Source organism: Cynara cardunculus, unplaced genomic scaffold (genome assembly GCF_001531365.2).
Source record: "Cynara cardunculus var. scolymus isolate 2C unplaced genomic scaffold, CcrdV1 Un_Scaffold_6930, whole genome shotgun sequence".
In the NCBI taxonomy this organism is placed as follows: domain Eukaryota; kingdom Viridiplantae; phylum Streptophyta; class Magnoliopsida; order Asterales; family Asteraceae; genus Cynara; species Cynara cardunculus.
In genome coordinates this window covers 1,709-17,167 of record NW_020203242.1, presented here as the reverse complement: position 1 = coordinate 17,167, position 15,459 = coordinate 1,709, and the positions used below count along the sequence as shown (strand labels likewise).

The 15,459-nt window shown below is 36.7% G+C and overlaps 1 protein-coding gene across 6 annotated transcripts; it reads right to left on the bottom strand.

Annotated features, from left to right (window-relative positions):
- Positions 1-291: 291 nt before the first annotated feature.
- Positions 292-15,106, bottom strand: LOC112504798 (protein REVERSION-TO-ETHYLENE SENSITIVITY1). 6 transcript variants are annotated; one of them, XM_025108752.1, is made up of 5 exons: positions 14,999-15,059; positions 2,631-2,731; positions 2,401-2,556; positions 1,629-1,930; positions 292-835 (listed from the first exon to the last, which is right to left on the bottom strand). In XM_025108752.1, the coding sequence occupies exons 4-5, from the start codon at positions 1,917-1,919 to the stop codon at positions 413-415; spliced, it is 714 nt and encodes a 237-aa protein (XP_024964520.1). In that variant the 5' UTR covers positions 1,920-1,930; positions 2,401-2,556; positions 2,631-2,731; positions 14,999-15,059; the 3' UTR covers positions 292-412. The 6 variants fall into 6 exon arrangements, with proteins under 6 accessions (XP_024964520.1, XP_024964519.1, XP_024964522.1 ...); XM_025108751.1 differs by having other exon boundaries at positions 2,401-2,731; positions 14,999-15,106; XM_025108754.1 differs by having other exon boundaries at positions 2,425-2,731.
- Between the last annotated feature and the right edge of the window lie 353 nt (positions 15,107-15,459).

Sequence of the window (15,459 nt, the reverse complement as noted above, 5' to 3'; positions counted from 1 at the left end):
GTCATGAACTATAATTACATGTGGTAATACACTTTATTTTCCTAAAAGAACTTATTGGAAGCGACTAAAAATGTCCTATACACTTATGTAACACTTTTATATATGTCCCACAATTGTTTGGTCTTATACCTATTAACTGGTCGGATCCTTAACAGAGATCACCGGTTCAAATCCCCACAAGACTTTTGCATGATTTGTCTCACTTTTAACTTCATGACCCGTGAAATTAATTGAGGTCCGCATAAGCAGCCCAAACACCCACAGTTGGTTTAGATCCATAAATATCACTATCCTAAAACACTTCAATCTTTATTCAGAAGTGAACCCCTTGCAACAAGGATTGGGCTAAAAAGCCAAACTTCAACTCTGCTAAAAGTTATGAGATCAAGCTCCTTAAAACCAGTCTGCATTTCTAACATTCCAACACATTTTTCAAACAGAAAGTACCAACACAAAACCAGATAATAAGGAGGAGACAAAATGACATAAGACCCATCAAGAAAGGCCACCCAACGATGCTTACACCGAAACAAACCATCACGGTGAATGGCAGGAACGACCTAATGACCGCCATGGCGTCCACCCACCGCCCTCTGAAGAGTACAAGGGCCGCCACACTCATCATGTTCCAATTCATTGATCCATCATAGCAGATCCGGTTCAAACAATTAGCAACATACGAGTAGGAGTTACATGTGAAGAGGTTATACGATTTGTGCTCAAAATAACGCCTACTCGACTGGACAGCATCGTCCCAACTAATAGCGCTGCCTATTTCTGTATGCTTGTAACGGTACTTACATGTGTGACTGGCGAGGTTAGAGGGGAAGCAACACTGTTCAAAAACAATACAATATGTATAGTTGTGTCATTTTTACAAACCAATATTATTGTAGTATTTTCAAGATTTTGGAGCAGATTATTTTACACCAGAAGGCTGGTCATTTGAAGTTCATCGAGTTGATTTTTATAAAAAGGGCGGTCTCCTATTTAAGAACTCATTAAGGCCATTCCATTAGATGACCATACACTTGAAATTCAGCAAAATAGGCAATTTTTTGACTTGTCTATTTTTCTTCCTTTGCAAAGTTCGCTTTAATCTCTCCTAAAATAACTAATTCTTGTTTTCCCTTGGAACGGAAGTAATCTTCTCGTGTACCTTTTAAAACCAAACCAAACCAAACACACCCGGTAAATCCCACATAGAGGTAGGGTGTGGGGAGAATAAGATATACGCATATTAGAGATGCACAAAAAACTCGGGTTTTTTTAGGCCCGGGGCCAGGCTTGGCTTTGGGATTGAAAGAGCGCATGATCAGGCTTTTTCAGGCCGGGCTCTAACTGGGCCTTGAAAAAGTAATGTCGGCCTGATCAGGCTTTTATGGCCAGGCCTAGGCCTAGCCCTAGCCCGGGATTACTAGGCCAGGTTTTTTCAGGCCGGGCTTTGGGCTTGGACTCTTTTGTGCATCTCTAACGCATACCATACCTCTACTCAGAGGCTAGAGATGTTGCTTTAGTGACTAACCCCGGGTTGGAGACTCGTGTACCTTTCACATAAGAAATGATGGAACAAATCAATAATGGTTGAGTCATGAGGAGAGACTAGTGCGAGAATTAAGGAGTTGTACCTGCTGACGGTCAAGTTGAACGTATCTGGCCACAGCACCATAAGCAAAATCATCAGTATTGACGAAGTTGGAACCCGAGAAATCTACGACAACTCCATCCTCCATGCATAAACCAACATGCCCAATGAAAGGCGCCAACCACGAGACCACCGGAAGAGGAGTCCATACCAAACAACAAGGGAATCTCGCTTTTGTTGGGTTGATTTCATCGAGAGGCCACAAATCATGCTCATCGTCTTTCGTATAACTTGGATCTTCAACATCACCCATTGGTGTTAATGCTAGCTTCATGGTAAAAATATCTAGAAAGAATTCAAGTCATTGCATATGTTAGTCACAAGATTTCTTTTGCATCTTGTTAGGGAAGTCGCAAATAATATAATTTTCGCCATTGTGGAAATGTATGTCTGACAACCGACAAATGGTCCGACACTTCACTAAATTTATATGGCTAGTAAACTAAACCAAACAAACCCCGTATAACCATATGATGTCGCGAATAATATAATTCTTTTGATTTCAGACCTTGACCAATAAATACATTTCATGCTGGAAACTAGATTAACCCACAAGAACAAGAAATAAAGAATAAAGGTAACCCTTCGGGGTATCTTAACTGGTAAGACCTTGGTTGCTCCCGGTGGTCACTAGTTCGAGTCCTCTTAAAGCAACCAGAGGTGCACACAAACTGACCCGGACACCCCCAATTATTAAAAAAGACAAGAATAAAAGTAATAGAAGAATATTTTTAGATTGAACAAACTGAGAATACCTTAAGACAACCACAAAATTGCACCTTTTTTGTTTGTTAAGTTCAAGGCAAATGGCCACGGCTCCAACAGAAAAAATCAACGTCCAACAAAGGTAGAGAAGAAATCTTAAAACAGTTCGGTGATCCTTGCATGTATCAGAACAACCAATGATGATTCTGTCGACGAGATTAGGAATAAAAATCAAGTAGAACAAACAAGAAGAATTGAAATTCTGCAATCTTTTGATAACTTCAAGGGGATTCAGGGTCCCTCATATAAAACTTGCTATCTTTTAACATCAGAAGTAGCTGTTAGCTCCATAAAATAAAGCCTTCCTTATGATAGATGGACCTGTAACAAACATGCAACAATGTTGAATATCAAGTCAAGAAAAAGTTCGGCAGGACTTGAATATTTCCGTGGAAGTTGTTAATGTACATTCCAAACAGAACTTCAGGTCCCGTTTGGTTTGTAGGATTTGGAATTCAATTCCATTCCAATCCCATGTTTGAAATTCAGGGATTTCATTGAAATCCCACAAGGGAGTTGTTGTTGGTATTTTGCGGGATTTGGTAGCATTTGTGTCTAATAATGTTTTAAATTATGTTGTTTCCTAATAATCAATTAATACAAAGATAATTATATTATTTTATAATTTGTTTTAAAAATTATTTTTAAAAATTGGAATTCAATTCCATTACACATCCTACCAACCAAGCACACCAAAGATTCTAAATCCCTCCAATTCCAAATCCTTTCACGAAATCCAAATCTTATAAAACCATTTCATCAAACCAAATGCCTCCTTAGAGATTACTAGCTGTGTACCCTGGGATGCAGCGGGATGTAAAATTTAATATAAACCGAGAACGGAAAGTTTATGCGATTCTTCATCAAAAAAGATAAAAATTTATGTTTAAACACAATATAAATCACAAAACCTGTAATCATACAAATTTGTACATAAATGAATAAATATGCTAAAATGTTCTATTTTTTTATTTTTATCTTCTTTTGGGAAGGGATTAACGGTGAGATGGATTTCCAAAACCCATGCATCATTGTTCATAACTCTTAATGTATTAACGATTTGTATTTAATGCTTCATAGATGTTGTACTCTTGAAATTTAAGAGTTTTACCTAAATTTTATATAAGATAGTATAAAGACATCTATAAAGAAAGAAAATGTCCAAAATGGCATGTTCCTATATCTTGATAACAATGCCCGAACAGCTTAGAAGCTAAAATGCAATGAGCATCAAAACTTGAGTTAAAAATTGTGTGCACATTGGGTACGAACTGGGTGCAGATTGGGTTTGTCAGGGTGTACACCCATTTATTAAATCTTAAAAAGATAACTTGGATAAGGCTTGGCCAAATCAGGAACTGCTCCAATTTGGTTCAGGTGTGTGAGCTATATACCTTGACTTATTCTATATAAATGGTTTACCACATTTTTCATCATTTTAAATTATGTTGAAGGCTTCTAATACTTCTAGGTTCAAAAAAGGATATAACAAGTCTCGAATACCTTGGACATCTAAAAGCAAATAACCCTCCAAATAATCAGGATTTTCACATTTTGTTTTTTATCTCTTTCCATTTTCCAACTACTTTCATATTCATACACACTCTTTTCTCTGCTTGTTTCTACTGTACATCTCACTTTTCCAGTAGTTTATACTATGTGCCTCCACTCTCGTATTCCATTTGCTGTATGTTCAGTTTTTCTTGATATTTAAGCAGTTTCTTTTTTTGTGTTTGGAGACGTGACATCAAAATAATGTGTTATCAGCAAGCACTGTAATGAATTACATTTGTCTACGCTCTGATTAGTTTTCTTAAGTTATTTCTCAAGTCTTTTTGTCTAATATGTGTACAATCTACAAATACATTAATATGAGCACCTTCAGAATCTATAAAGTGTGGCAACTAATTTTTTTAAAATAATGCGTACACTCCTTGAGCAGCTAAGAACGAACATGGCAGCCTCAGACATTTCCAAGAACATAACATCCAATAGGAGCTTTTGGAGATGTAGGACTATGGGTAGGGATCTGTAGCTGGGCGAGGAAACAAGAGTTGGGAGTAGTTGGAGGGTGAGACGAGAAAAGGGGTAGTGTGATGGCAGTGAGGTTATCAGCGCATACGGCCTTTGGAGGGTTGCTTTGCTTTTTCCTACCCTACAAGTATGCTACTGTTTCCACGTGTGTTGTGCATTAGTCCTACATTCTCTTCATGTAATTGTAGTTGCTTATATTGTGCTTCGTGCTCCCGTCGCCTTGTTTGTATAACCTCTCTGCCTTTCCTTTCCTCTGACATGTTACATTGTTCATTTACTTGTCCTATATCGTACTCGCTTGTTATATTGATTTGTGCTGCAAGTCAGGGGTCTTCATGGAAACAACCTCTCTACCCCTCGGGGTATAAGTAAGTGTGCGTACATCTTACCCTCTCCTGAGCCTACCTTTGTGTGGGATTTACTAGGTCCGTTTAGTTTGGTTCGTTTAGTCCTTGATATAAATGTTACTACCTCTCCTCTACCGCAAAGATTAGAGTGGTTGTTCTCGTACCATACAAGCCTGTAAAACATAATACCTCAACTCTTATGATAAAAGCATATATCATACAAGACAACTTTTCCTGTATACATAGGAACGCGATATAGGCTCAAATCCAACTACTTCAATTTACAACTACCAAAGTTTAAAATACTACTTTTGAAAATCAAAATCGAAAATCAAATTAAGTAATGAGCATCCCTATGAGTGTTTCAAAAACATACTCGAAAGCATTGTTCTATTCTAACTAATCAATTTACACAAGAAACAAAGAGCAAAGAGAAATAAAAGTAAAAAAAAAAAAATGCAGATCAAGACAGAAGAAATTCTAGTAAAAAAGAACAATTTTTATCGTAAATTTCAATGTCATGTAAATATTTTTCATAAAAGGTTGAGTAGCTATTGAAGATCGGTATGGTTCAAATAAAAGTGCATGCACACCGTGTTTCATCACTATAGTTCAAGTGTTATGCTTTAAAAACATATAAGTGCATTATAATTACATAATACAAATATGTAAAAGCGATTTCGACTTTTGAAAATTGGGTTGAAATTTATCCAAAAAACCAGTAAGAAGCCAAAAATAAACGCATTGAATTTAGGCATGACTCAATCTTTGGGGGATGCAGTTCTTAATCGATCACAACTTAGTTAGATTGTGGATCAGATAAGACCATTATTTCATCCAATCCAAATTTGATCTAGACAATGAAACACACAATGATCCAAGGAACTGATCATTGGATGTCAAAATCTGGAACCACCGATACTTGCGTTTGAGTTTTGTATTTGCAGTGGGTACGAAATAGCTCCAGGTGAGACTACATATGCACTGGTGTTGGTATGCACCCATCTCTCAAAGTAACAACAATATCACTTCGACACGGCTTAGTTAAGTTGGATGCAACATGGGTATGTTGTCTTCTTGATAGTTCGCCTAGTTTCAAACTTTTGTTCGCAATGCATAATTCTTATAGTCGAATGAGATAGAACACTTCAAATCAAATATATATTATATGATGGCCGTATAATATAAAATATTTACAGCCCAATGTTTAGAATTTTAACATTTTGTTTTGTTTCACACTGCACTCCTCTTTAAAATTATACCAAATGAACCAAGTAAATTCCACGGGGGGTGGTCCAGGAAGGGTAAGACGTACTCCTCTTTCTATCATTTTATTCATATAGACTAGTCAAAGTGATTATGTTATGAGCCTCTTTCCCTTGCTGTTCTGATACGACATAGTATACAATATTAGCTATTTCAATAAAATGATTATATATTACATAAGTGGGGACCACCAGTTGCCACCTGTAGTGTTAGTATTGGTTCTTTTATTAAATCAGTTAGTGTAGTCTAGAAGGTTCTTATGTGAGCTGGATATAAGGTCATCCCTTCTTGATGTAAGGATATCTTTTGGATCACTTTTAATATGAATATCAAGGCACCAGAGCTGTTCTCTGTGTAATTTGAGTAGCCCAGAGCTGTTCTCTGTGTAATTTGAGTAGCCCAGAGCTGTTCTCTGTGGTTTACCCCTGTTTTCTTGAACTTAGGTAATCTAGACTTGAAGTTAGTGGTAGTTATAAGTTAGTTATGTATGACAGTTATGTATTCAACCGCCAACCATGAAATGTTGTGATGGTTCAAACTCTCTCTCTCTCTATATATATATATGTAAACATATGTAAGATTTGTGGTTAATGAAAGTTGTATGTTTCTTAGTGAAGACAACTTCTCTGTGGTAATCCTTAGTGGATTAAGTTTGTTTGTGATAATCCAACAAAGTGGTATCAGAGCCACAGTTTTTGGATAGAAACCTTCTTACAAATCATAGAAGAAAGTCGTTTACATGGTGTCTCATAATGGGAGTATGTTACAGCCACAACTACCCAAATTGAACAACCGAAACTATCATCAATGGAGTATTCAGATGAAAGTTTTGTACGAGTCACAAGATCTGCAGAGTATAGTGGAAAACGGTGTGAATGAACCTACAAACACTGCCGGATTAACCTCACAACAGACCAATGAATTACGCGAAAATAAGAAAAAGGATAAGAAGGCGTTGTATTTCATTACCAAGCAGTAGATGAGGTTATATTCGAAAGAATCTCTGCATCCCTACCATCAAAGGAAGCCTGGGAAATGTTATAACAAAACCTATCGAAGAGAAGAACGAGCAAAAACCATACACCTTCAAACATTGCGATGCGAACTAGACAATCTCAGAATGAGAGATGCAGAATCGATCGAGGAGTTTTATAGTAGGGTAATCGCCTTAACAAATCAGATGCCTATAAATGGTGAAACCATAGATCATGAGAGAATCGTAGAAGAGATTCTAAGAAGCTTAACCCAGAAGTTTGAATACATTGTTGTGGCAATAGGAATCCAAAGACCTATCTACCCTTTCTCTTGAGAGTTTATTAAGAACTCTGCAATCTCATGAATTGCGACTAAGACAGTTTTATACTTCTCAAGTAGACCAAGCATTTCAAGCCCAAGTTCATTCAAAAGGAAACTCTAATGATAAAGGAAAGGGGAAGTGCCATGGGAAGGGGAAATGGCAAGGAAAAGGCCATGAAAAAGGTCCTGACGTTGGATCAAAATCGTGATGATCATGGTGAGGGGACGTCTAAGAATAGAGGACGTAAGAAACCACTCTCCCAAATCTAGTGTTATCATTGTCACCGTTATGGTCACACCATTAAGTTCTGTAGCAAGAAACAAGCCGAAGAAAGAGACTCCACGTTCATGCATGAGAAGGAGGAAGGCGATATTATGTTTATGACATATGATAACTCAGAGACGTTCTTTTGAATAAATTTGGTATTTGGATAGCGCCTGTAGTAACTACATCACAGGAAATAGAAGCATAATTGTAACACTAGATGCCAAGTCTCAAAGGGAAGTGAGAACAGGAGATGAGAGAAAGCACATCATTCCAGGGAAAGGGGACATTCTTGTGAATACCAAAGTGGGCACAAAAAGAATATGTGATGTGTACTTTGTACCAGCCCTCAAACACAACTTTCTGAGTTTTGGGAAATTGGTCTTAAGAAAGTATGACATGCACTTTGTTGACCCTGTATTATCAAAGATCCTAACGGAAATCTGTTGGGCAAGGTTAAGCAAGATGAACATGAACAAGATGTTTCCACTGAAATTTGACAAAGATGGGCTGTCAGCATTTAGCATGCCTATTGATGACAAAATGAGACTTCACGTTTTGGACACTTAAATTTCGGATCATTAAGCCATATGAGCAAGACCCAAATGGTCCATGTCATGCCAACACTTGACAATACAAGCAAACAATGTGAAGCTTGTGCTCTTGGAAAGCTTTATAGGAACTCCTTTCCAAACAATGATGCATGGAGAGCATCTAGGCCCTTGGAATTAATCCACACGGATGTTTGTGGACCAATGAGAACACCGTCTATAGGAAGAAAAGGTATGTACTTACCTTCATTGATGACTTCAATAGGAAAGCATGGGTCTGTTTCTTGCATGAGAAAAGTGAAGTATTTGAAAACTTCAAATATCTTAAAGCTCTTACTGAAAATCAAAGTGGGCACAAGATTAAAACTTTGCGATCCAATAAAGGTGGGGAATATACATCTCATCAATTTGAGACATTCTTGAAAGAAAATGGCATCAAACATCAGAGATCTACTCGTCATACACCACAATAGAACGGAGTCGCAGAGAGAAAGAAAAGAACCGTGATGGAGCTTGCGAGAAGAATGTCAAAGGACAAGGGATTACCATACAGATTCTGGGCTGAGGCGGTTGCATGTGCATTTTATGTTTTAAACCGTGCAATTACTCAAAGTGTACAAGGTATTTCACCCCAAGAAGCGTGGAGTGGGTTCAAACCTTCAGTTGTCCATTTAAGGGTGTTTGGTTGCTTAGCTTATGCACATGTCCCTAATGCAAATCGAGGGAAACTTGATGAAAATGCATTTTTACTGATTATAGTGAAGTTCCAAAGCTTACAAATTATGCAACCCCTCCAAAAGCAAGGTAATTATAAGTAGAGACGTGTTATTTATGGAAGATAAAGCATGAGAATGGAATGAAAGAACAGATGATGTAACAACCACTATTCTGGTAGATGAAAGCTTGGAAGATCACCAAGATAACACCAATGATAACATGAACCAGGTACGTACTAACCCATCACCACCATCCACTCCATCCTCATCATCAACTTCGTCTTCCTCTTTTGACTCTCCTAGGTTATCACCACGAAAGATGAGGAGAATAAGTGATATCTATGCAAAAATAGTGAGTTGATAGATTTTTTGTTATTCGCTGATGCAAATCTAGTAGAGTTTGAAGCAGCCTTTAAGAGTGACAAGTGGAGAAAGGCAATGGATTCACTATTCAGAAATCGAATCCATCATAAAAAATGATACATGGGATTTAGTTGATCTACCACAGGGACACAAGCCCATATGTGTGAAATGGGTCTATAAGAACAAATTAAAAAAAATGGTGAAGTCGAGAAACACAAGGCACGGTTAGTGGTAAAGGGTTACAAACAAAGGCTTGGTATTGATTACAACGACTCGGGTCTGTTTGGCAGTTGCTGAATGATTTGGTGATGAATGATTAAGTGGTCAGAATGATTAAGAGGCTCTAATAATATAGTGCAAAATGAAATATAATTATCTGGTAATTATTTACAACGAAATTAGGGCTCTAAATGGTTAAGGGAGACCCATGGTACAAAATCATTCAGGGGGTTTTAGAACCATTAAGAGGCAGACCCCTTTTTTTGCCAAACAAGATTCACCTCTTAATGATTCAGAGACTGCCTCTTAATGAAACTATTAAGAGGTAAACAAACAACCCCGAAGTCTTTGCCCTTGTTATAAGGATGGAGACCATACGTTTTGTTGTAGCTTTAGCCGCCCAAAGTAATTGGAGAATCACCATATGGATGTGAAATCGGCATTTCTTAATAGTTATTTCAATGAATAAGCTTATATTGATCAACCTCCCGGCTATGTTGAAGAAAAAGAAAAGCACAAAGTTTGTCGACTAAAGAAGGCGTTGTATGGACTAAAACAAGCACCCCGTGCTTGGTATAGTCGCATAGACAATTATTTTGAGAAGCATGGTTTCAATAAATGTCCATACAAACAAACACTTTTTATCAAAGATTGCAAAGGTTAGTTTATGTTCGTTTGTTTGTATGTGGACGAGCTGATCTTTGTCGGATATATCCCAACCTTAATAGAAGAATTTAAGCACTCAATGAAGTCAGAATTTGAAATGATGAACATGGGATATTTTCATTACTTTCTCGGTTTTGAAGTAAAACAAAGCAGCAAAGGGATTGCAATCTCTCAAAAAAAGTATGCCTTAGATGTTTTAAAGCATTTCAAGATGGAAGAAGCAAATATTGGTTCCACACCCATGGAGTTTGGCCTTAGTTGTCCAAGGATTCCAGAGAAGATGAGATAACATAAAGCTGGCCAAGTCTCTTGCTGCTCAAGTTCTTCCAAAGAAAAAATTTAAAAAGATGGTGAATGTTGTCTAGGCCCAAGCTAAGTTGCTTTCCATTGCAGAAGCTGAAAATGAGAAGGCAATGAAGCTGAACGACAGAGACAAAAAGTGGAGCGAAGATCGTCTGAACAAGAGAATAAGTCCTCACCGTATCTCAAACGTCACAATCAGTGGATGGATGAAAGATGGTGGACTTCTCGTCTCAATGCTCATCACTAGAGACAACCTTGAAACTGTCACAAAGTATCATTCCTACCTAGGTCAGTACGGCTACAGTGAATGGCTGGGGATCTGCCAAGCCATTCAGCGCTCAAAGTCAAAGCACAAGCCGATAATTGAAGACATCCTCAGCGAGTTGATCAAGAAGATGTCTAAATTCGTCGTTGTACCTACAAAGCCGTCACTGAAGAAAGGTGGAAGAAGAAGACCTTCAAGTCCTAACGACGAACCAACTTTGAGGAATGAACATGAAACAAAGTTCTCCTTGGACGAAGTCCTGAAAGATTCGAAGAAGCCAGGCATCTCAATGTTGAACCTCTCTTTGCCAGCAAAGGGTCCTTACATACCCAACACTATGCATCTAAAGCCTGAGTTTGGATTTATTTTTCTTGACTATGAAGGCGAACACATCTTCCAGAGAGTGTCTGAGTTTAATCTTTGTCTTATGGAACATCTTGCCTATCTAAGATATTGGGTGGACAATGATTTATATGGTGAAATGATAGACCGCAAGATCAGAAGAAAATTTCTACGTCGAAAGATGCTTGGAGAAGAAGTACCTGGTTATATCGACTTCAGCGACCTAGATTAGTTATGAAATTATGTCTTGTAAATTTATCTTTCATTGTATGTCTTATTTATCTATGTCTTTTCTTTCGGTGTACAACTTATATGTAATAACTCTAGAAATGTACTGACTGAAACACTTGTAATTTTCCTTTGATTAATATAAGTATTTCATCAGCATCACTGAAAAAGATCCCTGAAAAGAGTAATAGGGACACATGTATATGATTTCCAGTATGCTCTTACAGTCACTGACAATCTCTAGTCACTGAACATGCTTTTAGTTTCAGTTTCCCTTGTACTTTTTCTTAAACTTGTAACTTAAGAAAACTTATAAAGTAAAAACTGATTCACTAAAAAAAATCCCAAAATAGTTAAAAGGACATGTACTTTATATGTAATTTTTCCTTATTATTAAACCTTAAAGCAATTTTCTTTATGTTGCTTTGTCATCATCAAATATGGGGAGATTGTTGATCCTCTCGCTTATTGATTTGATGATAATCCCTTTTACCTTTCAAAGTATTAGTGTTTCTTTCTTTTCAGTTCCAGCGATCATCACTGAGTCTGTACAGTGATCGTTGAAACACGCACTGTAAATCCTACAGCGACAGCAACACTTCAAGAAGACAAAACTCACACCAAAGAACCTTCAGTGAATGTCGAAGACTGAAACTGAAGATTAGTGACTGGCGCGTTCGTGATCCGAAGCGGTATTCAGTGATTACAACCTTGTCAACATATGTGTGAAAACTACACAAGCCTCAGTGAATGTTGAAGAGACCTCTAGTGTTATTCTAGCATTCAGCGATCAAATGAAGCTTGCCATGCAAGATTGTTTTTGTCTTCTTGAAGTATCGTTGTTGCTATAGAATTATCATCAAATCAATGAGAGGGAGGATCAACACACCCCTTTGAAGCAATTGTCAAGGAGTGAATATGAAGAAAAAAGAAAGAATAATCGATGTTTTTCTGTAATGAAAGATATGTTCTGTCACAAGTGTAGAGACAACAAGTTGTACATGTTGATTGGTCTAGAAAATACAAAGGAGTACATGGCTGGGAGGTGATTAATGAAGATAATGGGGAAGAAGGTAAACAGAACAACATTGGAAGCATGAGAACAAGGGAGCAACTTGGATCAAGAAAGCTGCACTCTTGGAAGACAACATTTTTTAGAGTCTGATGTGGGCTCTCCGTTATCCTTGAGGTCAAGGATAATCTGATGAGGAGGGTATTAATAAGACATAGTTTACCTAATATTAGCTATTTCAATAAAATGTTGCCACCTGTAGTGTTAGTATTGGTTCCTATATTAAATCAGTTAGTGTAGTCTAGAAGGTTCTTAAGTGAGCTGGATATAAGGTCATGCCTTCTTGATGTAAAAAATATCTTTTGGATCACTTTTAATATGAATATGAAGACACCAGAGCTGTTCTCTATGGTTTACCCCTGTTTAACCAGTGAATTCCTACTTTGCATCTATCACGTTCCCTGCATAGTTATTTTTTCCAATATTTCTACATGTCATCCCAATAGAGTTTATCAAGTACTTTGGTTGATGTGGAGTTTAGAGACTTCCTTTAATTGTTTGATGATGTTTCTTTGTTAACCTATTTCGCCATTATCTATTACTCACAATGCAACACCAAGATATCATTATTTGAAAAATGTCATAGCGCATACATCCAATAGGTATCGCACCTAATATACATACCCGTTCCATGCTTCCTAGGTCATAATCATGCAATTAGGCATCGTGGTTAAGGTTCTAAATGGCATGAGGCATGCCATGGTGGCGAGGTCAAGCCTCAACCCTTAAATGCCACGATGAGGACAGGCGTTTTTCAAGGTGTGACATAAGGCAGTAAATTCATTTGTCATATATATAAATTATAAATATACATATATGTTTTCTATTTGTTATTCAATGAAATAATTATATTAAAAATTCATGTTCATATTAGAAGAAAATTCATATATATTAGTATTGGACAAAAAGTTTGTGATCAAATATTCAAATAGAACCTGAAGGGTTTTACAACTTTGTTTTAATTGTGATTATGTTATGTGTGTGAATCCATGAATCTGTGAGTGATGTGATTAGGTAAATTTATTAAGTGTAAAATCTAAAGCTAAAAGTCTAAAAACACAAAAAAAAATTAATTTCAAAAAAAATGAAAAATGTTCTGCCTTATAAAAAATGCGCGCCGCAAGGCGCCACAAAATCTATAGGTCTTTTTGTAATGGCAGAGATGCATCTTACGCCTTTTAGAACCTTGATCGTGTTAATGCTAAAACAATGAAGCTTCATCTAACACATTCAAGTAACTAGCTCATATTAAACCAAAACAACCCCTCTTGTAACTAGTAACAGAACCCAAATCTAAGATAAAAATGTAACAAAAACATCGAATATAGAGCCTAAATCTAAGATAAATATGTAATAAGAACATCTAACAACCCAATGAAGATTGCTATCGGATTCCACTGGACTTGTTTGGCAACCATGAGCTACCTTATTTATTGAGCTTATTGATAAGCCATGACCTCTTTGAAAAGCTACTTTAGATGGCTTATTGGGTTTTTTTTCTTTTCCAATTATGCCTCTTATATTTTACATAAATCCCCCTTATATTATTCTTTTAGGTCATTTTGCATTGTCATCTAGCTTATGAGCTAGTTTTACCAAAAGTGAATAGTTTATCAGCTAGCTTATCAACAAACAGCTAACTTATCGGCATAGTTTGCCAAGCATAGCCTTAATCAACATAAAACCTAAGAAAAAAACATCACAAAAGTTTGTCACTACCTTAGTCTATAACAAATCATTAAGTATATATATCATGATAGAGTTTTGGAGTGAAAACTCGTGTAAGAAACACTTTCATCCGAGTACTTACATTTTTCTTTCTCAATTACGTAACAGCTTAAGCATAGCTAGACACAGATGATTAGCCAAGGCATAAAGTATGGGTAGCCCAAACTAGATAGACAATGAATACATAGCATTTGACATGAATACAGGTTCTTAAGTGCTTTATATGATGTAATTTCTATAATATATACAAGTTACCAGCATTATAAAGGGTAACCAAGTAAACTTACAAACTCAATCATTCGGTAAGCTTAAGATGGCCTTTAACTATAACCAATTGGCAATGTGTGTACGGGTCATTGGACTATCTACACACACTAATCATGGTATGATCCAAACTATTAAACAACATATAAAGGACTAGGAGACCCATCTTCACAAAGACTTCTTTGCTTTGTAAAGACCAACAAATTAGGTGTTTTCCTAAGTTACCAAATCCCACTGTCCAAAAGGCAAAAACTGCAATATGACTTGAGATCAAAGAGTGATTCCTGACTTCAAATTTCATATGGATTGCAGAATTTGATTGCTGACTGCATTGAAGCATTGCAAACTGTGTATAGGTGTTCAATTTTGGTTTTGAAGATCACTAGGTTCAACATCAAAATCAGTCAATCTGCAGCTCTTTTTATGGGTGGATGGATTAATGACAATTCAAGTATTCTCCATCAAATTCAAAACCCAAAGCCATCTTTATTTTTTCAGAATAACCCAATAAATAAAATCCCAAATTTTCCATCAAGAACAAGTAGGTGATGGGTTACCCAAAGATAAACCCCAAATTATATGTTTAAACAAAAACCCAGAAAGCAAAGTGAATCAAAAGTAAGTTTAATGAAGTTAGAAGAAGAGTAGCAAATTGAGACGCACCTGTGGAGGGTGAAGGAGGAAATCCGTGAAGAAGTGAAATGCATTGAAACATGAGAGATATGAAGATGATAAAAAGTTGAGAAAGCACAGAAACAAAAACATGTGAATTGAAGGGGAAGTTAATTAGTAAATTGTTTATAGTGGGAATTGTAAATTGGGATTGAAAATTGGAAAGGTGCGTGAACCTGCAATCATGTCCCCTTGACTATGGATATTAGATTTCGGTGACAGCGACTTTCTTTGCTGTGTCACTGTTGCCTTTATTCAAATAAAATACTTAGGGTGCGTTTGGTTTGCGGGAATGTTTTTGAGGGATTTGGATTCCCTTGAGGGATTTGAATTCCATGGGATTTGGATTGGATTGGATTTGAAATCCATTCCTCTGTTTGGTTTGTAGGATTTGGTTTCTAATACTTCGAATAATTTTTTTAACCTAATCTGTGTTCATGAGATTTCAACCT